Genomic DNA, 24,544 nt, shown 5'->3' with positions numbered 1-24,544 from the left:
TTGGTCAATTAATTAGGAAATAGCATGTTTTGGTCACTCTTGTTGGGCTGTTTTGGCCACTTTTTTCCTCTATACTCACGGGCTTTGAAATCCTCTCTGAACTCTCCAGAGGAAGCTCTTGGTATAGCCAAGAGTGGGTGGGAGAGTGATCGTGAAATGCACCCACTTTGGCGAGTGGTGTACGAGAGTTTATATAGTGAGAAGAGTGGCAACTTTGCAGTGGTTGTGACGCCTGCAAGCGCGGGGTTTTCCAACTTTTCGCGATACATTTTCCTTTCAGTTTGCCGTTGACCGCGATTTGCGACACCAGCACCCCAGAGCGCTAGAGAGACTGTATCTGTGAACCTTTTGGCCAAGAGGAGACCTCTCCTCCTTTGCGTTTCTGGACCTCACTTTTCTCATTTTCTTTATTTTTACTTCTTCTTTTCTTTTTATTTTACTGTGCAGTGATTTTTTTGTGATCCAATTTCTAAAGTTTACGTCAGGATAGTCAATTTGTGTTTTGATAAATGCTAAAGGCCAAGTGAATAGGAGGTCTGGAAAATCGATCCTGGCCAGAAGAAGGGCCATTACTGGGTGAAAAAAAAGAAGGGCAATCAGTGCCAGGAAAAGGGCATATTGGATTTATTGAGTGCAAGAGTCAATCATCCAGTGCATGGTTTTTAAAAAATCATTATAATTCCACAGGCCAATTCTCCATATTCTCCTCAACATTAAATGTATGTGTTAATTGCGTGTCTGTGTCACTGGAAGTGCCATAACTTTTCCAAATAATTTAACCGTCATATAAATGTTCTATGGAGAACATTTTCCAAGTGAAATAATTCTTGCAAATATCATTAGGAGAGTGTTACGCAGAACGAAATTTCTGCTGAAAACATCACAGTGAAATGTCTTATCAAATAGTTAGAAACACGTGAAAAACCTTCAATCCTGGAATCCCCGTTTTCTACAGGAGTACTTCCCGGATAAATTATAAAACATGGAAATAGTGTGAAAAGTTCTTGTAGATAGTGAGAGAGCTTTTTGCCTGGAGAGGGTGGCGTGGAATAAGTGAAAGAAAACGGAGTTTTGTGATTTGTGTCTCCCCAATCGATTCATTTTCCCTGATATTTGCATGCCCCCCAACCAGCTAAATGACGATGACCAGCACACCAGTCTCCACATCCTCCCACACTACAGACCATCAATAATGCCCGCCCTGGGTCGTCGTTTTGTGGAAATCGCCATGATTTTCATTTGGTCAGTCTCCAAAAACCATCCCCATGAGAATTTAAATCCCCTACCACCCCCACAATCAAGTCATACAGTCAAAATCACTTACGTGGAAAGTCTTTTGAAAAACGCGAAAAGACGTCTCCGGAGCTCATTTACATGATAATGGGGTTTAACATTTATTGCAAACCGAGTGGGTGGATTTTTGGCTGCCTCTGAAGAAGTTTGAGGCAACACCTCTCCAATCAAAATTTTAATTTAATCACACACCCCATTAGAAGATCGATGAGCAATTTTGCTGATGAAACTATCGATTAAATCATTTTGTCTCCTTCTTTTGCCATGAGAGCCACATATTTTTCTATCATATGATTTATATATATATACATATGTTTTCGCACCTATTTTAGCTCTTGTGATAATTAAACATAAATTTACTGTATGTTATTTTCAACTATCGCGAACAACCCTCAAGAATTGCACGTGAAAATAGAAATTCAAAGTTGTTTTCATGGGGAATGTATCTGAGTCACCCGGCGCCTCCATTTCACACTCAGAACAATAAAACAAACAATGTTGGGGGCGTTGAATAAAAAAAAAGCTTTGAAATTTTTGCTTGAGCATGAAACCATTCAATTTTTCATTAAATAGATTATACATTATTTGCAATAGTACAAATTGACCTTTTTTGTGATGAAAAAATCCATTTTCAAACTAAAAAAAAACAGCTTGCACTTTTTCCACAATGATCAATTTTGGCCATAGCAAATCAATTTTAATGTTTAATTAATTACAGTGATAGTTGTTAAATTCAGAAATACAATTTAAAAAAAAATGCTTTAACAAAAAGGCTTGACACTGTGACATTGAATGAAATGAAGATGAATCATACAAAAATAGCTAAATTCAAATTTCCTAATTTATGAACCTACGACCCCATTAGGGAGATCGAAAATAAATAAATGAGTGGAATTATTCAATTCTCGGAAAGTTTTAAAATTAAATAAAAATTGAGTGAATTAATACACTAACACCACAATCTCTTAATGATACAACAGTCAGAAAAACGACCATAAAAGTTGCCTTCAAAAAAAAATCTTGGTTAGAAAATCACAAAACGGAAAAAACAGAAAATCATTCGTAAATCGAGTGAAGATGTGCATCGACATTTCATTCATATACTTAGATATCGTTGAATCATTCCTAATAACGGTTTTATAAGGTCAAAGGACAAAAAGGTTCTGAATAAGATCAGGTTTGAAATCTTTTCAAATGTATTTAATTTCCCTGACAAATCTGAATCTTTTCCAGTTGGTTATGAATCCGTTATGAATCGATTACTAAATCCGAAATTTAATTCTTTAGGGTAAAATAGGGGTAATTTGGAACAATTTCTAACTCAGAGTTTTGAGATTTTCTCAGTCTCTTTCATATGGGCAAAAAAACAAGAAGATGTACCCTTTAGTATAAGGAAACTGGACTGGGCACCAGAACATGGAGTACAACCGAACACTGATTTTTATTTCGAAACTACTTGGACTATGATGACCATTTCTTCAGTGGAGAAGCATTCCTAAAGCATCTATGAATGCAAAGAGGTCTCGTGTTCAGAAGTTTGATGTCTAATTAAAAAAATGCAGTGTTCGGTGCTTCCCCGTGTCCGGTGGTGACCCAGTTTCCCCTAGTGCTTATACTTCCATGTGGCGCCTTACTGTTTGCCCATCTGAAAGAGTAAAGAAATCTCAAAATATCGAATTATTGATTCCGAATTAACCCTCTAACGGTCTTTTCTTTAATATGCGGAAAAAAGTTCTAAAACAATGTTTTCTAGGATAATTATGATCCAATAAAGTCGAAAAAACCGTCCATTCTTCATTATCTCTTTTAGTTCAGGCGCGACGTGAGAAAGTATAAATTTTTTTTGAAACTCTTTTTGCTTCTAAAATTCACATTTTTAGTTTCTTCAAATTTTTTAAATAAAATATACAACGTAGAATGACATATATTTCAGTAAAAAATAAATTTATTTTAGTCAGATAACTTTAAATCGGTATTTTTATGGAAATTGGAAATGAGTTTTTTTGCACAAATATTTTTTGTTGCTTTTTCTCTGACCTGTCACACAAAACTGGGAATAGCAACAAAACGAAGAGTCAAAATGAGTTCAAACTTTCAAGAGATGTTTATAAGACTTACCGAGGACACTATAGCACTTTTAAGTAAATAAAACCTTTATTGTCGCTATAAATGTGATTTTTGTGAAGACCGCCTGGAGGCGGTCTTACCCGTTAGAGGGTTAACTTATTTTATCATATACTTCAGAGCTATTTTAGGCCACCTTTTGAGTGGTTTATAAATTGATTCAAAACGGATATTAAATTGAGTAGAAAAACTTTGCGAAATCCTCGTATTCGTGAACAATATGCTTTTTCCCGTGACTTAATTTTGATTTTTAACGAATTTTATTAAACGATTACGTTGTTCAAAAACTGCAATATATAAACCATATTTTCTGATACTTTAATTTTTTTGTTTTTTTTTAATTCAGTCGCTGAGACTTATTTTTAGGAAAACTTTTTGTAAAAACTCAGTTTTAGGCAGACAAGATTACTCACAAGCTTTATCCGGAATGAAAAACTATATATTTTCTTTTAGCAAATAAGTTGAATTAATCCTTGAACGAAGGATATTACGTTTCCATCACAACTAACTTTACAAGACAAAACGTCGTTATGTCAAAAAATGGTATTTTTTGTATAAAATTCTCCCAAAAATCCTTTTTTTTTCTTTAAAAATCCTTCCTTTAAGGACTAGTTTAATCAGTTTGAATCATCGGTTCACAACTGATTAGAACCCGTTTAGTCTTGTCAGAAATTGCAAAACTTTCTCAATGGTCCCAAACATGATGCTATTCGATTAAGAAATACCGTGTTTGGAGTGTTTTTAACCTTTGGCCTTGAAAAACCGTTATAAGGAATGTTCTACGGTATTTACGAATAAGGTCGAAATATCCGCCTAAGAAACTTCTAAAAATATCTAAAAATGAAAAAATTGCATGGCGCGTTTTCGAGTAATCCAAAAAACCATGGTTTTGGATTGAAAATGATGTTAATGATACAGAGGAGAATTTATTGGGGGGTGTTCCAAAGTTCCCAAGTGGCTCTCTCTAATCGTTTGGCCTGTAGAAGGTGGTAACATACGAACGTACAGACGAACAGATGGTCAGACGAACAAGAAAAGTTATATTTTTTCTCAGAAATCGTCTGAAACACAAAGATATGTTGTAAAAAGCTGTCTCAGGGGGGTGAAAGGTGTAAATTTTAAGGGGTGAAAAATCGGGGGTATATATGTATTTCTCCTTCCCTGGAATTCAAGCAGTTAAAAAGTAATTGTTTAACATATATTAGCCTGATTTCCTATTGTTAAATTTTCTCCGAGTGTTTTGAGACATATTCTTAAAAACTTTCGTTACATGCAATTCACCCATCTTTCTTCCATGAATCTTCCCTTTACTGAATCTAATTACACGTGAGTAACTAATTCCCCGTGAGAGTGATTTAAAATTCTGTTCAAGACCTTAAGAAACTTTTAGGAAATTTGTCACCTACTCTTACGGGTTACAAACAACTATCCAGTTGCCAAAAATAATTTTAGCTAATAAAAGAGAAATTTGCTAATTTTCCATCATCAATCATGGTTTAAATTTGTTCTTTTTCACCCTACTCTCACCGCAAAGCTTTTGCATTAAAATTGATTGCGATAAATCACGCAAAATGTTACATAATTTTTAATTAACACCTTCAAACAGGAAAATATTTGGCAAAAAGAACCACAATGATGTTACCTCTTTCTGCCAGCAATTTGATGAAATGTCAATTGGAAAAATCATGCAATAATAATTACTGCCAATTGAATGAGAATTAAATTATGCATTTGCAGAGGGAAATGGCTAATGAATGTGGGGAGAAAACATTCGCATTTATTTACACAATACCCGCCCTTTTATCTGATTTTCAAGATATTGAGCTTTGCAGCTTGATTTGTGGCAAGTGCTTTTAATTGCCGGAGGAATGCACACTCTTTCACAACTCAATAATTTTAACTGATTCCCATCCGCGTTTAAACTGATACCACAAATAAATTCAATGTCATGGCAAATTGCAGCATTGACTTTGAATCTGATAGTGATTCCGATTCATTGTTTTTTTTTCTCTCCTCAACAACAAACCATTGCACGAAAAATGTGTGCAGGAGGGTCAATTGAAATAGTTATGAGGGGATTTTAATGGATAATATTGATGGAAAATTTCTACAATTTTATTCCACTTTTACCCCATTATTCTTTCAATGTTGCATTTTGTATTTGTTAGGAGGTAAATATTAATCAAATTTATGCATGCAAGAGGCTAGTTTTTCATTTACAGTCTCTCTCTCATCCATTTGAATGCAAGAAAGGAAGTTTGTTGGAAAGAAAAAAAAACTTCTTGGAAAATGTTGCCTTTTCCACAGTCATTTCCCTAACAACTTCTGGGGCTTGAGGTGAAAAGTTGCATAGAAGTTTATTTACGGGGTTTAGGCACTTTCATTTGTGGTTGATTAACAATTCATTCTCCTAATTTAATTATGGGTTTGATTTCCGGAAAGGATTTAGTTAATCAGTAATTTTCAAAGAGGTTTTTTAGCTGTTTTACAAATTTAGAAAAATAATATGATTTATTAAGGTCTTAAAGTTGACAACCCTTATTACGGCCCTTATTAAGGTTAAGACATTAACATGGTGTTCAAAAAAATGTTAAAAACAATTCTATATCACGATTTTGGTGAAAATTCAAAAATATATTTTACATTCTATGCGGTCGTCTTTATTCAGAATAACACACGAAAAGTAATTTATTATGTTCATATATAGTTTTTGAAGCGGCTCTTCAGTAATTTCCATCCCATACCCATCATACCCGTTTTATGGCAGTTTCGGCGTTAAAGTTGGTTTTTTATTGACAGCAACCCTCAACAATTTGACTGGATATTATCACTCACAGTTTTTTCTAATGGATTTAAACCCGATCAAGGCGCTTACTAGTTAAAGACGTTCAATTCCTTCTCATAAAACGCAATGTTTTGTTGAAAGATCACCTCTTCAAGAGGCTAGGTCTGAATGTACGGGATAAAAAAAGTTATTATAAAGGCCTATATATATATTGTACAAAACAATTTTAGGTTGATCGCATCTATACACAACCCACATCAACCACTTTATGAAAGTTTCTTAATTAAATTTCTCTGGGTGTAGCTATCTTAAGGTATGCATTTAGTATGGTAAATGTTGGTTCAAGTAAACATACATTATTTATCTCTTCTTTAATATCATATGTATTTGCATAGATTTTTGTTAATTTTAATTTTAGGTATTTTGGGAAGACTCAAGCTTCGGACAACGTAATTTTTTCATATACTCCTTAACGTATCAAAATCATGATAAGTCATTAGGTCAAATCCATTAAGACAATAATTAACTTAAATTAGACTTTTCTTGCGAAGAAAGCTTTAAGAAAAAGCTTGTTTTTAAAAATAATCCCATTTAATACTTATATTACAATAAGTATTGAGTTTTCATTCACTTACCACAACTACTAATGTCCAATGCACGATAACTTTTGTTTGTAAATATGTTTTCAAAATTATTTACAAGAGTGAGCGAGATAACTAGATCTAGATTTCATTCACTCTCACTGAAATGTCGAAAACATGTTTACATAACAAAAGTTATTGTGCGTGGGGCATAATGCTATACTAATATTAAGAACAAAAATATTATTTAGTTTTCATAAAATAAACAAATTTTAAGTAAAATTTCTTAGAAGTGAACAGGATTCGTAACTCTCTTAAAGCCCAATGGGTTCTCAGAAAATGATACAAACTATCGAGAGGAGATTTTATTACGTATCCAACAACTCTTTAGTAAAGAAAAATCATAATTTCACAATTTGTTCAGAAAATTTGAGTAATGTCCATTGTTATCATAGTATTAGTAAATAATCTCCATATTATAAGAGTGGAAATTGTAGAAGTATACTTATTGAAATAATAAAATATTGAAATTTTAGATTAATTTTCGGTATAATATAAAAATAAGAAAAACGTTTTAAATACGTTCATCCTCTTTCAAACAACAACAAACAAGTTGTAAAAAAAACTGTAAATTTTACTTTACAAATTGTTTTGCAAATAATCTGTTCTTCGATTTTTTATAACAATTGATGTTCATTCGATCAACGCTGCTCTTAAAAAAAGTATTATCAAACTAACAAAAAAAGTGTATCAAAAGGATGTTCTTGTATACAGAATATGGAAAGGTTTTGCTAAATCGGCGACTAACTGGAACTTTTTAAGAGTATGTTAAAAAGATGTTTATCCATAAAACAGTAAGGCATTTTTTGTTAAATTAGTAAAAAGATCCATTTGTCTGCTTAACAAAACGACACTTAGAAAATTTTAAACATCATTACTAATGAAAATTAGTTGATCGGGTGATTTTATTATTAAATCTATTTAAAGTAGTTCTTATAATCTCAAAACATTTTATTCATAATAAATTTATTAGTAGTGAGAACATAGGCAATATTTACGTGGATAAGTTGCGGCAATTATTTCATAATGGTTTCATATAATTATATTTGCTTGTGTTAATTAAATGAAATCGATATCCCAACTAATATTGGTCACTAATTCTTTTTAGTTCTTACAACTAATGCAAATAAATGGGCCTATATTTTCATAAAGTTCTGACAACTTTTTCAATAGTAAAGAGTGGTTTCTTACTTATGTGTTGAAGCTTTTTCGAGCTATATAGTAACCATAACTAATATGATACAGTTATTACAGCCAATAAGATGGGTATCAACCACATTTATTTAGTTATGATAACTAAATGAAAAAGATACTGTAACTAATATTAGTCAACTATTTCATTTAGTTACCCTAGCTAAATATATGGATGGGCCTATGCTTACTATATTTTATAGTTTTCGTAACTGTATATGAGGTAGTTGGGACTAAATTTTTCTAAGAGTGTACTTTTTCAAAGTAGTGGAATTAAAAATCTCATATGCTGCGTATTAGGTATTCCGATGAAGCAAATGTTTGGTATCATAAAACCGTATACAACCGTTATGAAACAGATTCCTTTTCTGTTACCAAAACCATTACCCATCAACTTGAGCTCTCACAGCTATGTCCATTCATTTTCAGACTCTTCTCAAGAAAAATCACCACATATTTGATTAGGAAAATGATGTAGTGAAATCTCTTTCATTTCCACAAATTTCATGGAATTTTAACAACGTGCTACCCATTTTCTTATAAAGTGCATTTCTCAAATTACGTCCATGTCCTTGAATAAGGAAAGGATACTATGTTCCATTAATCTGAGATGGAATTTTTTAGAAATCACTGTCATCATGTTCCCAATTGCTGACCATGGGACGATGACCAATGCATTACGTATATGAAGATGTTAGGAAAAAGAGAAAAGGAGGACGCAATGAATGGACGATGAACAATCAAAATGCCGCAATCAAAGCTCAAATAGCATGAGCAGACGAGTATGAAGATATTTTGCGGAAATGGAGCTTCTCCTTTTTTTTATTATCATTATTTCAAATGAATGACGCTATAAGCCATAAATTACCCTTGCTCTGTCATCTCACCAATCAAAAAATCCTCCCCTTCATTTTTTTTTTGCAATTCTCACGACAAAACCTAGAAAAAGTAGCACACAAATCATTCTCAACTGCCACCCTCTTCCCCATCTCTCTTGAAAGATCCTCTGCACTTTTTTTTTATACCGGACGACTAGTAAATATTTTGCATGGCACTTTTCCATATCCCAAAAACAAAACAACAAAAAAGGTAAATTGTGTGTAAATTTTCCTCAACTATGGTCATGAGAAAGACAGATAAATTGGACATGTGTGGAGAAAATTGGACTTTAATTGGAGAAAAATGCAAATGAGAAATATTAGAAAAGTTCAAATTGCCTTTCGTGACACACTCATGGTAGGACGTTGGGTGGATTTTCCCGCCAAAAAAATACCACGTGATTTGAGTGAGGCCACCCCAAAAATATTTACGGACCTTTCCTGTGAGAAGACTTTGTCCGAAAGGATTCAACAAAATATAAATAATTATTCGCAATCACGTGAATTAAGAAAATTTATTTTAATTTTAGCACGTTTAATGCGAGAAAGTTATTTTTAGAAGTGCTACTTATGCCATATGGCAAGGGGAATGGGAAAAATGCCTGAATAAGGCAAAGCTCGTGCCATGTCAGAGAATTTTATTGCAACACAAAAGGGTTGGGTCTTTGGGGTGCATATTTCACCGCATCGTGTTGTCAAAATTGCCATAAAATTCCTGTTTGCAATCAAAGTTCTATCTTACTTTGATTTAGTAATAGCAAGTAAAACTTTTGAAATTTATTGCAAAAAGTAAAATATTTTACGTTATATATGATCGCATTCTAGGTTAAGTTCATTTGAGGTTATGACATAACCTAAAAAGGAAAATATAACCTCACATTTTGAATTGCCTTGAGATAACAGAAAATTCAAATCAGGTAGAAAAATAAATCTCCACCTAGAGACATAAAATTACGAAATTGAAAAACTCTTGTATCCATGCTAGCATGCCACATGAACCTTAACTTTATTATCCAAAAGCAAAAATAAACTCATTAAAAATCGAATGATTTTGATTGTATGACGAGACATGGTGGTAATAATACCCATGGGGCTATTTTATTGCAATATAAATTTTCAGCATCTGGAATGAAGTGGTCGCCAAGAAGAATATAACAATCCGACCGAGATTTCTGCTGCCGGAAAACTATGTGAAAGGTAAGAAAGTAAATTTTCCAAGCCTCCACTTTATTTTTCTCCCATTCCCCTCCCTGCTACTCATACCATCCAACATAATACTTTATGCTATGACTGAAGGAGAAAATAAACCAGCACGATGGCACTCATTGCATAAATCGCCAATTAAATAATTGGGTTATAAAATATTCCCATTTTCTCACACCCCCAACATCTACACCGAAGGGGGTAGAAATTCCTCCAACGTATATGCGGCACACAATTCAACACCATATTCGCCTCAAAATAGCAAACGAATTTACAATTTACTGTAGCGTGTCCGTTTAGCGCAAAACACAGAAATTCCCGCTCTCTGTGTGTCCATCAAATTGTGTCAATTCCACACACAGAAAGCCGCATTTAGCGCCTCAGCATTTGCGCCCCCTTTTCACGTGCTTCTAGTAACAACAAGAGGGTTAATGCCCTGTTTATCCTCCAACGTCTCCTTTCTCAACCCTCTGAAACTTTGGCTCATTTATTAGCTGTAATTTGGAAGGTATTTCGAATTGATGAGCAAACAACGACAAATCTAATATTGGATAATGCCTTGTCTTTATTGGAAAGTCAAATTTTATTTGGGGCTATTTATACTCAAACCCAAATAACTTCCGGATAACTTTTTGACCAGCATTTTACATATGCAGAATGTAAATTTAACTAAATTTGATAAGGAAATTATAATAAGCAACTAAATTATTTATTTTAATTAAATTTTTGCAAGAAAGTATAAAATAAAAATTAAAAAGATTTGTTTTAATCTCTTATTCTTCTCTAATATTGTTATAAAGTTTTAGAATTTTTATGGACGATTGGAACACCGATGTACCAAAAAAAAAAATCCTACTTCAACTTTAAAGCCTTTTAAAGTTATGTTTTGCCCTAAAAGTCAGAAAAAGTGATTTTTTTCTGACCCCCCAATTTTTGGCTCTCTCGTCCTTAAAGGGTTAAAACTTCAAATTTAACCATTTTGATTTAACAAAGGACAAAATAAATTATAAGTTGTTGGATTAGTGTCATAAACATTTTATATCTTAACTTTAGATTAAACTTGTACTTAACAAGGATTCTTCCCATTTGAGATATGAAAATTATTAATTAAACAAGCCATTACAACAAAAAACTTTCTGAATCTTCTTTTGCATTCGCCACGAACCGAGCAAAACAAGTTTATAAAGTTAGAATCAATTTCATTAATTCAATACTTGCTGTATACACAAAGTATAGAAGTTAGAATGTAATTAAAGTCTTTCGTAAACCCTTTCAATTATTTAATATTTTCGTCAACACTAATTACAATCCTAACTTGCTTCAACTTAAAGAGAAATCAATATAAAAATCTCTATGTTTTGATCAGGAGCATGACGTTTCCTATGTTTCCCATATGTTTCTAGTGTGCCGAAAAAACTTTTGAGTTTATTAGCTATTTTCTGTCATTGTGGAATGAATTAGGAAATTATACAAATACAAAATAAAAGCCAATTTAATACAAAATAGGCAACCGAAAACCCCAAATTGGCAACCTACGTAGTTTTGGAGATATCTCGTGAAATGTGTACGAAAACAGGAAAAAATTGACACTAAAACTGGTCGCATTTTTTAGAGCTAATGTCACCCCCCTGGTTTTGATTATAAACGAAGATTTCTTTACAATTGAAAGCTTTATAGAAAAATTTTGCAAGCTTCAAGATTTCAGATAAATAATGTTGCGATGCTTAATTTATTTAATCGTTACCGGCGTAGAGGCTAAACAGTTAGAGATGTTTTTTTGTAGCGCTTTAGAAGGCTACAAATTCTGCGAATGTTGTTAGACTTCTTCTCTTCCTTTAAAAACACATTTTGTAAACCTCATTACCGTAGATGCGGGTGATTTTCCCCTCCGAGGTCCCCATCTAACATGTCCGATCGGTAAAGACCATCCCGCTAGAATTAAAGAGAAGCTTAAGAACAGCAGGGTGGCGAAGTCATCACCGAAGGGCAAGGTCACTCTCATCTACAGTACAGATAGGGGAACTGTACCAAATCTTGGCCAGCTTGCAATTTCAGTCACTTCTTTTGTTCATCAAATTTGTATAAATTTTAATTTTTTTTGTACTCTAGAGATTATACAATGCTAAAAAAAACAAAAAATAATGACATAATTCGAAAGTCTAGAGTACATTTTATCCAAAAATAAATATTTTGAACCTATATGGAGATGTATGACATTCTCAAAAACAATTTTAGAGAGGACATAAAGAAAAGAAGTACATTCCTAAACCTCTGATATGTTGCATAACTAGTCCCAAAATCTGAAGAAGCGTGAAAAGTAATATTTTTATTAGGGGTCCCGGTCGAAATCCCGAAAGCCAAAATCCCGAATAGGCCAAAATCCCGAAAGCCAAAATCCCGAATTCTTAAGAGTGTCACAGCTACTCCCACGATTGCACCCGCGCTTGCTGGAGGCAAAGGGAAATCTTCTGTATCTTGGCCAATTATTTCTAAACATTTTCCACTACATAATTTCATCTCTTTCAGGATTTTGAACATTCGGGATTTTGGCTCTCGGGATTTTGACTTTCGGGATTTTGGCCTTTTCGGGATTTTGGCGTTCGGGATTTTGACTGCCACCGTTTTATTAGAAATTTAAATTTGATGTTACTACTTCTTTAGGAGTTTTGTTTGAAACCTAGAGTACTTTATTTATTTTGTTTTCTATAAGTTACTCTTTATAGAATTTAAAATTGAATAAAATATAGATACGGTTTTGTGTACTATATCGGATATTAAGTTTTTCGAAGTGTCCTGTACTTCCGGAAATCTTCCAATATTTTCTAAAGCACCATGTTCGTACACAGAAAAAAAATATTTCGTAAATTTATTCGTAAATGTCTGTGAATTCCCACTGGAGACTTACGAAATGCTTGAACATTAACTTATTAAAAAGTTCGTAAAAGTTTGTACTTTTTTTCCATAATCATTATTCGCAACTTGACGAACTTGACGAGTACTTTTAGTTGTTTGTAAACATTTGCTTGTAATGTTTTGTCAGACAAACAAAAATGTACGAAAAAATGTCTTGTAAAATTAACAAGAAAGCTTTGTGAAAAGGATATTTTACAATATCAAGTGAGAGAAAAATTTTTGTCAAACAAGTAAATAACATCCTTTTAGCAAAATTTTAACAAGATCTATTTGTCCGTTTAACAAGATATTTTTTTTTCAGAGTAAAACTGCTCGTCGAGTGATAATGTTGCGAACAATGTTTGTGAAAAAAAAGTACAAACATTTACGAACTTTTTAGTGAAGTATATGATTTACGAGCATGTCGTTAGTCTCTTGTAGGAATTTACAAACATTTACAAATAATTTTACGAAATATTTTTTCCGTGTAGAGGCCCTTTTAGTTTTTAGGCTTACAATCTGAAAATATTGCAAAAAATAAAAATGTATGGATCTTTGAGAAACAAAGAAGCGTCCGATATTTCAAACTGTCCGAAATTGGCACAATTATCTCTCAATTGTCAAGAATATACATAATTAAATTATATTTTCAAACAATTCTTGGATTTGTACAAACTGTACAGGCCTTAAGGATGAAAAGGTTAACAGCGTACTGTCCTAGCGGTTCTTGCTCACTTAACTAATTTCCAAAAATTATGTAATATAATAGATTTTTGAACAGGAATCAATTATTACACTACCGAATTATAAAATTGATTGTGTTCAAAATAGTCTGGGATTCCAAGACTTTCCAACGAATCCAAATTTGCACAAATCGATTAGGAATGAGCTTTTTACAATCTTTTTAACCTTGACCTTAAGATGGATTATTATATTGCTCTATAGGTAGAGTTCAAGTAACAAAATCTCGGCATTTCTTTTGAATTCTGTTTAAACTTTATTTGTAGAGTATTCGAACTCTACAAATTTTCCTGTGCACTACTTTTACTAAAGGACAGTATATTTCCTTGTAAAACATCAATTGAATTTAAACCATTCCCTTTGTGGGCTATTTATGAGTTCCTTCTTAAAAGGTCGATAACAAAAGGACATTCATTGCAAATTTCAATAATTCACCAAAGCAAAGAAGTGGATGGAATTTTTCGCCAAAGAATCAATTTAAAACAAAGAGTGATAGTCAATTAGTTAAAAAATAAGGGGAAATGATTAAAAATTCGCCCAGAAACTTATCTCATGCGAGATAAATTGTTAGCAGGAGCTTCAATTGGCGCCATGAAAGGCAAATTGGTGCTCGACAAAGTGATTTCGGCACGAAATATCCGGCCAAATGGGGCAAATTATCTCGTGGAGACACAATTTCCCGCCCATTTCACGCGATAGACCACATTGCATAAGTTCTGTCCCTCGACTGGGATCGAAGAGACTTCTTCCGGAAATTCAATCGTGCTCTTGAATTTTTTGGCACGCTGAAGGTCAGTGTCGCGTGGCAAAATTTTGTTAGCATGTGGGTGGCCAATTTCAGAATTTTCTCTCTCATTTCAGTTCTATATATTGATTTTTTTTTTGTATTTTATAGTGCAGATATTTTTCCTTGGCGGATTAGAGAAGATTGACTCCTTTTTTTTACTACTTTCCCTTTCCATTTCTTTTGCAGAAGTCCGTCCACCAACACGAAAAAACCATCCAGTCGTTGTTGAATTTAGCATATTTGTGGTGGACATCAATTCAATCAATGTGGAGGATATGGATTTTCGGTGAGTACTTCCTCCTTATTTTCCCCCCGGACTGAACTTTGAGATTTTCCCACAAACAAAATCAAATGGACACCCCTTCAAGGATTTCCACAAATAACCATCCAAGATAGCACGAAAAGGATGCGAAAGTCCGCGTGGAAATTACGGGGCAATTTCCCAATGAATTTTTAACACCGGGGTCAGATTGCCCTTCCTTGAGTCCGAGAACCATCCACAAGGCGACTCCCTCGCGTATTGATTGAGTCGCAATTTCAATGTTTAAACACATCCATTATGCAAGAACTGAGAGGATGGGCAATCGATGGATTCAGTCTGGGGCAGTTCTCTCAATTGTGATTGTACGTGATTGATTCCCATGCTTAATCCCTATTGCAGGGTGGACATGTTTGTGCACCAGAAGTGGCTGGAGTCGCGTCTCAAGCTCCACGATGACATCTTCGAGGAGGGCGACGACTACGTGACCCTATCGAATGAATTCTTTGACAATCTCTGGCAACCTGACCCCTACTTTCTCAACTCCAAAGTCGCAGGTGAGTCCTCCACGCACTCACTAAAAATTGCAATTACCATCAGGGAAAATTCCCATCAGAAAGTGGTTATTTATCCATTTTCTGTCAGTGTGAGACAATCTTCAATTAATAGCACCAAGTTATTTAAAACTTCAGTGACAAGTTTGAACTAATAAAGTATACTTTACTAAGGGAGTTTCCTATTGCATGCTTCACATTGTGCAGACTTTTTTGTGGTTTATGATAGCATCCTTGAAATTGTGCCATGAAAACTTCAAAGTTAATAATTTTAATATTAAAGTGGATTTCAAAAAATAATAGAATATTTGATTTCAATATCAATGTTTCCACTAAATGTTATTATTCTGAATGGTAAAATCATACCTATAGATTCGTCACTGCTGTGTAAAGAAAACTAATTATCTTTCAAAAATTGATTTATAATAAACTTATGTGAGTAGGGTAAATTAAGCTAATTCAAAACCTGCTCCAAATGGAAATTTTTCGCTATTCCAAATGGAAACGTCATTGTTTTCACGATAAATACAGTACTAAATTACTATATTCATATATTTACTATACCACAGTTTCATTATTTAGTTAATTTTACTCCAAATAAAGCGAAAATCCATTCATATTCACAAATTTTAATTTGTTAATTTCTCAGAAAAATTAAAAGTGTACCTTTTCACCATCGAATTTTTCATCGATCGATCATGTTTTCCAATGAAAAACGCAATAAAGTGACTGTTGTTTAATATTTATGTCATATTTCTGGCTAATTTTAGTTAAATTAAGTGCTAATCTTTATTGTTAACGGTACGTGTAGTTTTCAAATGAAATAATTACCTATTTCGTGAAAAAAGGGTTTTTCTGAAGTGTCTGCAAATGCTTCAATAGGAAACCCCGGAAATATAATTTTTTTGGATAGATTTTCTTATTATTTTAGATGGGAAAGGAGAAAAGACCAGGAATAAGAACAAGTTCTGCACTCAAGAGCAGCTCAACAAAGTTTTAGAAGCTTTTCGTCGCGGTTTCACTTTCACTCTTTGTCTCCAATTAGGAACTTTCTTTTGTCTCCATTTGCAATAATTAATTTCCAATAGAAGCATTTTACACTCGCGTATTTCTCTTGTATTTAAGAAGTTTTCAAATTATATCTAAAGAATTTTCACTAAACAGTAACATTCTAGAAGAGTCAAGGAGCAAATTTATCTAATTCTCTACAGAAAAAATATGAACTTAATGTGTTAAATCTTCTGTCAAAGTTAAAGCGTCTGAAAATGGTTTTGAATTAAGACATTTACCCTACTAAAGAATTATTCAAATTAATTACGTTATCAAAGAAAAATAATTACAAAGAGCATCTCAAAAACTATTCCAGTTGACTTCTAAATTTACAACGAAAGTTATCGAGATCTCATTGAATTAGAATTAAAGAAGAGGAAGTATTGTTCGTTCTTTGAGAAAAATTTTCGGTATACCTCAGAAAAAGGTACGTTAAAAATTTCTTAACATTCTAACTTATTTGAGATTCCTTACAAATTCTTTTCTGAAACACAGTTTAAAAAATGACATAATTATTAAAGGAGATTGGATCAATATTTTTCTAAACAGATAATTTGAAATTTGTACGAGTTCTCTGAAAACTTTATAAATTTATAATGACCAATTTTTCGCAAGAAATTTACCAATCTACAACTTTCCTGTAGACAAATTTCGTCTATCTCGTAAAAGACATGCTTTTCAATCTATTTTTTAAAAGTTGATTTTGTGGGGATTTTTAAAACTGCTGGGGAAAATTTTGTTAGTCATTAGGACAATCTGTGATATTTTTCTCTCCTAAATAAAAAGAGGTAGCAAAGCGTTTGAGACCTTACGAAGTGCTTGATTTCTCGAAAATGAGCTCTGCGTAAATATTGGTCTCCTTAAATTTTTTAGGTGCATATCATTTAATTATCGATTTATAAATCATCAGAAAACTATCTCGAAATTGAAAATTAATCAAGAAAGGAATAAGTTTAATATTTTTAGCAAGAATTGACGGAAACACTAGACCTTTCTTGACTTTCGCAATTTTATTCTTTACAACGTTTCGAGGATGAATGTCCTCTTCATCAGGTATCGAATTCTGTGTCGATCAGTCGAATGGTGAACTTAAAAGTGCAATCTGTGATCCAAGTCCAAAAAAGTGTAACCATTTCCCGCCTGTACGTGATTTTCCCAATAAAAATTCGATACCTGATGAAGAGGACATTCATCCTCGAAACGTCGTAAAGAATAAAATTGCGAAAGTCAAGAAAGGTCTAGTGTTTCCGTCAATTCTTGCTACACCCCATCGGACCGAAATTCTTCACTTTAATATTTTTAACCTTTCACTTTGAATAATTCAAGATGGCGATTTTTCCGGTGAAAGGTGTCTGAAGACGAAATGTTCAACTGGACTACCTCTAATGGCCTTTACACACTAGAACTAGAGTGTCCATTAGTTATCCATCCAATTTATGTCCATTTTGAAAAGTTTTTCCTTCACAAACATTGGGAATTCGCTTCAATATGGACATAATGCAGAGCCCATAAAACGTATCCAAAAATTTACGAAATCGCCTAATCCAATTTTAAGATAAGTTAAAAACACATGTTTTTGGAGCGGTTGAAAGGCGTGGGTGCGATTTGATTAAGTTAGTGCGCTAGGGAATATTGACTTGTGACCTTGAATACTTTAAGATGGAGATTTTTACGGCGAAAGATGTCTAAATACGAAAAGTTCAGCTGGACTATCTTCAAAAGGATTTCTTTTTTTAGGCCAAAATGTTTTTATAAGATATGATAAATTCATCGATTGGACTCGTTAATGAAAAGTACTTTTGATTTTATTTCTCTGAAAGTCAGCAACGTACCTCAAAGTGATGAGTGTTTTCTCTTCTAATTCTAAATCATTTTTGAATCGTTATTCAAATAATTCTTATAAAAACTCTAAGTGCTTCTTAGCTTCTTGATTTTGAAATTGAAGCTAAGTCCGTCTTCAGACTAGAGGTCTAGCCTAGTTTCCGAAGGTCTCAAAATCCTAAATACCAATCAATTTAATATTGTTCTTATAATTCAAATAGATTAATTCCCCCTAACAGTCCATTTCTAAGCCAAAATCTTCCAAAAACTTTCGACTGATATGAAATTAGAGACAATAAGCCTTAGGTCTGAAGTCCGTATAGGTTTCAAGGCTTAAATCTTCAAAATGTGAATATTTCATGGTATTATTTCCGTAAGGAGAAACTCAAAAAATTATTATATTATTAAGAAATCATTAGGTATTTAAATAAAAACGTATATTATAAAAATATCCGATTTTCTCAGTTAGAATATCTTGGATAAAAGCTTGTATTACTAATAGCTCAATCTTGTGATTTTCTGAAACAAGATAAGGAAATTTTGCATATTTGTATTTGTAATATTGTTATATTAGATTCGATTATAGTGGGGATGATACCTTACAGGACTCGTATACCCAGCTCGTGTGGTGTTACACAAGCTGGGGTGTGATATTGTTAAAAAAATGTATTTTTAATTGATCTAGAAAAAAATCCTTTAAAGTTAAAACTTCATTTAGAGCAGAATCATCAATTAATGATAATGGTATTTCTTAAACATCAAGAAGCATTCATGTGATTGATGAAAACATTCTATTTTTGGTAAATTTTCTCATTTCACTTCCATTGAGTAAAAAATCTTGTGTGGAAAATCCCTCTAAAAAAATCCTTGATTGATGCATTTTCTGATGAGATTGAGGAGAAAATCGATTCAAACAGACACTGCTATTGCCTCGAAAATAACATTTTCCCCCATCTAACTCTTTCATTACTTCGATTTTCGTCGGTCCCTATCTGATCCACTTTGCCATTGAATCCTCGTGGTCAAGGCCTGGAACTTTCTTGGCCAATTTCTAAATGATTTTTATAAATTTCTATCTGCAGAAATCGCAACGCTCACGCACAAATTCTCTTCGGTGACGCTTTATCGCAACAAAACCGTCCGCTATGCAGCCCGCATGCACGCCATAATCGCCTGCCAGATGGAGTTTCAGCTGTATCCTATGGACATCCAGATCTGCCCCATCTATATCGAGAGCTTTTCCTACAGCAACCAAAAAGTTCGTCTCAAATGGGCCGATTCTGGCGTCACGCTCAATCCTGAACTCAAGCTATTGCAGTACAATCTGGGCCAACCATTGGAGCTGGAGGAGAGTGATGGCTACATGCCAGAGAAGGTCGGTAACTTCTCACGCCTCACCGTCTACTTTCGTTTTGAGCGCCAAATTGGCCATCATCTCATCCAGACTTTTGCACCATCCTCCCTCGTCGTGATGCTATCTTGGTTCAGCTTCTGGCTCGGTCTGGATGCCATTCCGGGTCGAGTAACGCTGCTCGTGACCTGTATGCTCACCCTCGTGACTATGTTCACGGGCCTACGAGCGGATATTCCGCCTGTGGCTTACATTAAGGCACTTGATCTCTGGATGGCCGGATGTATGATGTTTGTTTTCTCAGCTCTTGGAGAATTCGTAGTAGTGAAGGTACTGGACGTTCAGTATCAATATCAAGCCAATAGAATGCCCAAAGTTATTCCCATGGTAAGTGTCTTTACTTAAATTTGACAAATGCAAGATTTTTCTTTGTATTTCAGTACAGTATGAAAGGCTATTCATATTTTTTTTGTTTTTTGAAAAACAAAAATCTTTAGGGTAAATTAAGCTAATTCAAAACCTGCTCCAAATGGATTTTTTCGCTATTCCAAATGGAAACATCATTGTTTTCATGATAAATACAGTACTAAATTATTATATTTAGATATTTTCTATACCACAGTTTCATTATTTAGTTAATTTTGCTCCAAATAGAACGAAAATGGCGAAAATCTATTCATATTCACAAATTTTAATTTATTAATTTCTCAGAAAAATTAAAAGTCTACCTTTTCACTATCGAATTTTTCATCGATCGACCTTGTTTTCCAATGAAAAACACAATAAAGTGACTGTTATTGATTCGTTTCGTTTAACATGTATGTCATTTTTCTGGCTAATTTTAGTTAAATTAAGTGCTAAAATCTTTATTGTTAACGGAACGAGAAGTTTTCAAATGAAATAATTACCTATTTCGTGAACAAAAAGGGGTTTTCTGAAGTGTCTACAAATGTTTCAATAGGAAACCATGGAAATATGATTTTTTGGAGAGATTTTCTTATTGTTTTAGATGGGAAAGGAGAAAAGACCAGGAATAAGAACAATTACTGTACTCAGGAGCAACTCAACAAGGTTTTGGAAGCCTTTCGTCGTGGTTTCACTTACTCTGTTTGTCTCCAATTAGAAACTTTCCCTTGTCTCCATTTGAATTAATTTGTTTCCAATAGAAGTATTTTACGCTCGCGTATTTTTCTTGTATTTAAGAAGTTTTCAAATTATATCTAATGAATTTTCACTAAACAGTAACATTCTAGAAGAGTCAAGGAGCAAATTTATATAATTCTCTTCAGAAAAAAATTGAACTTAATATGTGTTTAATCTTGTCAAAGTTAAAGCGTTTGGAAATGGTTTTGAATTAGGACATTTACCCTACTTTGCAATAAAGTGCCTCAGAAGTTTTTAGACAAAATTACCTTTAAGGATGGCTATCACAAAGGTGTTACAAAAATTCCGGAATTGTTTGTTGTAACTAATAAAATTTAGACAGAATATCCAAATTTATATTTGACGCCCCTTTGTATCTTTTTTACTTATTTTACTAGGATTAAATAAGAATAGAAAATTCAGAATATACGAAAGTTTATTCAAAAGTTTTGAAGGGGTCCCGGTTAAAATACAGAAAGCCAAAATCTCGAATGCCAAAATCTTGAAAAGGCCAAAATCTCAATTGCCAAAATCCCGAACAGATCGAAATCCCGAATGGGTGAAAATCCGGATGATCTTAAATTGCGAATGGACCAAAATTCCGACCGCCAAAATCCCGAAAGCCAAAATTCCGAAAGCAAAAATTCCAAAAGCGAAAAACCCGTATTCTTAAAAGTGTCATAGCTATTCCAAAGATTGCACTCGCGCTTGTTAGCAAAGGGAAATTTTCTTTCTTTTGGGAAATTCTTCCACACATAATTTCGTCCCTCCGCATAATTTCGTCCCTTTCAGGATTTTGACCATTCGATATTTTAGCTTTTGGGTTTTTGGCTTTTCGGGACTTTAGCTTTTCGGGATTTTTGCATTCGGAATTTTGGCTTTCGAGATTGTGGTACCGATTTTGAAGCCCTTTTCAATCGTATTGAAATTAAATTAAGGACATGTTGCGTGTAAATACCAATGCAATATTGTGACTTTGAAGCGTAATATTTGTAAAGCTAGGCCTTATTCGTCTTTAAGGCATTGTACGACCTCTAGAAATTGAAAAAACTGAAAATTTATGGAATTTTGAGAAAGACAACATGTGTCCGAAATTGCAAGTTATTTCAAATTTGCTACAGTTCCGCTAAATACGCGTTTTAGGGAAATTTGTAATAATAACCTTGGAATAGCCATCTAAGAATATTTTCTAGGTCATTTATTTTCATATACACAACATTGAAACATTGTCTCTGACGCGAAGGGATGAGGATGGTAAAGACCCGAACATTCGCTTTCCAGAAATAACTAAAAGGGCCAGATAGTATAAGGACTAATTTTTGATATGAGTATAGAATTACAAACATTACAAATATGCATTATTACAAAAGCATATACTGAGAGAAATCCGAAAAAGTTAAAATAACATTTCGGAAATGTTAATTTTACCCTGCAGTATTTATTCGAAATCGGTGTAAATATTATGCTTATAGGTGTATTAGGGGTTAAAGTTACCCTTTTCCATGTTATTTCTACCCTTAAAAAGGTGTAAAATTAATATTAAAAATGTTGATATATTTTTACACCTAAAAATGTTAAAGTTATAAGGAAAAAAAGTTAATCGCACCCTCATTTTTTTTTCTCAGTGTAGTATTCAATGGTACCAAAGTTGTTTAATTCAGACCACTAGAATGACTAGAGCCTTTCAAGACAAAATTGAAAACCTTCTAATTACCTTAGTTTACTAATCTGTTCCTTAGTACTGGTCAAATTGAAAGTCTTCAGCATCTTAGAACAAGAGCAAGAACAGTTGATTTCCTAACAAATTTTCCTTGATATTTCCAGAGAATCAGTGCGATGGAGAAGGGTCAATGCCAGACGGTGGCAAATTGGGAAAGTGGTCAGGTGAGATCACGAAAAGCTACACCAACAGCCACGACGCCGGGACAGGTGAGTGGTAAATCTCTTTTCTTTCCTCTACTGAAGGATTTGGTAGCAACTTGAACTTTTCCTTGGGTATTTCATTGAAAAAAAATCCCTATACGAATTATTGACAAACCTATTGTGAAGAATTCCAAGGAAATACCTTCCAAAGCTACCCAACTTTCATTCCACCCTAAAGAAGCTTCTAAAGTGCAACTGAACATAGTTATCCTTTTGTGCAGCAAACATCCCTCCAAGGCAATGGAGGCCCACCGAAACCTACGAGGCGCCAGAGCCTTCTGTCCGTGGCCTGGACGGACACGGACACGGGTGTTGAGAAAATCATGTGGCGGGAAATCGATAAAATGTCTCGCATAATCTTTCCTGCACTCTTCTTGGTCTTTGTCATTCTCTACTGGCCGATTCTCCTCATGAAGTCATCGTAGATTCTTTATTTTTAATGTGATAAATGCTCTTTCTTATTTACTATTTACACCCCTCACAAAAAAAATTAATTAAATCCCACTTTTCTCTCCACTTTCCACGCTCATAACAAAAACAAATGAGATAATTGCTGAGAACAACGCGATTTCTGTTTCATTCCCCTAACATTAGCCAGACAAATAACAAAACAACGAGATTGCCTTCAAAATTTATATAAACTTAACTTTAATGAATAATAGCATTAAAATGACACACATACATAACACAAACACGCGATTATGATAAGAAATGGCGAGAAATGATGCAAAAATCTCTGAGGGAAAACGAAAATTTATCAAACAAACTTCCAAAAGAGACGAAAAGGAAAAAAGTCCTCATCGAAAGTTTTGAAAACAACATCATCCCCCTCATTATCGCCATATGCACTCAAATTACAAGCTAAAGACGATGCGATAGATGATGTTAAAAAATATTGAGTAATGTCATACAATACCCAATAATTATATCGATAAGGATAATAAAATATGGTGCTTATGATAATAATTATTAGTTAGGAAATTCGGAAAAGCTCCGCATTTAGCTAGGCTATTGAATATAACATTTTTGCACACATTTTGGCCCCAGTCTTTCTATACCTTAATTTCAATTTAGGCGGGACATTCGAGACCACCCGCCCAAGTGAAAATTATACCCCCTAAAAACACCCACAACATATTCAATAAATATAAATAATGTAAGTTTTACAGACATTCTGGGCTCTATTCTTGACCAAAAAAATCATTATCAAATGCAATGGTAAGCTGCGCTGAAGTTTTCAATGTGTCAAAAGAAATTTTAATTAAACCTTTAAATACGGAAAAATTTTAAGTCAAGAATGAAGATCTCTCATTTTGACACTAAGGGGTTACATAGGTCAAGAAGTCTAAAAACATCATATTTTCTTGAAATATATATTTTCAACAAAATCAAAAAATAAAAATAAAAATTATTCAAGCTCTTAAGCACATAGACAACATTTAAACTATAAAAATTCCGCCGTTGGGGCGCAATTTTCAGAGATCTCTTTTAAAAGTAGTCACGATTACTCAGAAAAAAACCGTGAAATCAAAAAATTAATTATTTCCTGCCAGAAGATACTCGTACTTGGACAAAGTTTTTTTTTTACTTTTCTTGATAGCAAGTAATTGTACAAGTCAAAACCTAATGTAAATCAGGTGGCAAAGCGTCCTAGGCTTTTCGGAGTGCTCGAACTCCTGATTTAAATGATACTTCAAAAGTACTTCCGCGTCATATACCATTTACCGGTCCTTAACCGATTTGAACTGACTCATAAATCACTCAAAAGATCCCAAAAATAGCTATAAAAGAGTAATATAATAATTGAATTTCGGATACAAATTATTTATCGGTTATGAAACGGTTCATAACCGATTGGAATCGGTGCAGTTTTATCAAAAATTCCAAGATTTTATCCTTACGAAATGA

The 24,544-nt window shown here is 33.5% G+C and overlaps 2 protein-coding genes across 4 annotated transcripts in view; one reads left to right on the top strand and one right to left on the bottom strand.

The window, feature by feature from the left end:
* Nucleotides 1-101: 101 nt before the first annotated feature.
* LOC129798206 (periodic tryptophan protein 2 homolog) overlaps nucleotides 102-24,544 on the bottom strand; it is a 44,694-nt gene continuing 20,251 nt past the window's right edge. The window contains exon 6 of one of the 3 annotated variants that reach the window (XM_055841240.1): nucleotides 102-572. In XM_055841240.1, the coding sequence (XP_055697215.1) occupies nucleotides 277-572 (296 nt within the window). In that variant the 3' untranslated portion in view covers nucleotides 102-276. Of the gene's footprint in view, nucleotides 573-2,878; nucleotides 2,939-8,926; nucleotides 8,974-24,544 lie in introns of those variants that run through there. The other 2 variants (XM_055841247.1, XM_055841255.1) reach the window with 2 other exon arrangements.
* On the top strand, nucleotides 279-23,356 carry LOC129798233 (glycine receptor subunit alphaZ1). The gene is made up of 7 exons (XM_055841273.1): nucleotides 279-1,242; nucleotides 10,033-10,109; nucleotides 14,722-14,821; nucleotides 15,197-15,351; nucleotides 19,302-19,957; nucleotides 22,538-22,642; nucleotides 22,858-23,356. The coding sequence occupies exons 1-7, from the start codon at nucleotides 1,118-1,120 to the stop codon at nucleotides 23,059-23,061; spliced, it is 1,422 nt and encodes a 473-aa protein (XP_055697248.1). The 5' UTR covers nucleotides 279-1,117; the 3' UTR covers nucleotides 23,062-23,356.

The sequence above is a fragment of the Phlebotomus papatasi genome, chromosome 1 (genome assembly GCF_024763615.1).
Source record: "Phlebotomus papatasi isolate M1 chromosome 1, Ppap_2.1, whole genome shotgun sequence".
Lineage (NCBI taxonomy): Eukaryota > Metazoa > Arthropoda > Insecta > Diptera > Psychodidae > Phlebotomus > Phlebotomus papatasi.
The sequence above is the reverse complement of the archived record's forward strand: the minus strand, read 5'-3'. Positions and strand labels throughout refer to the sequence as shown.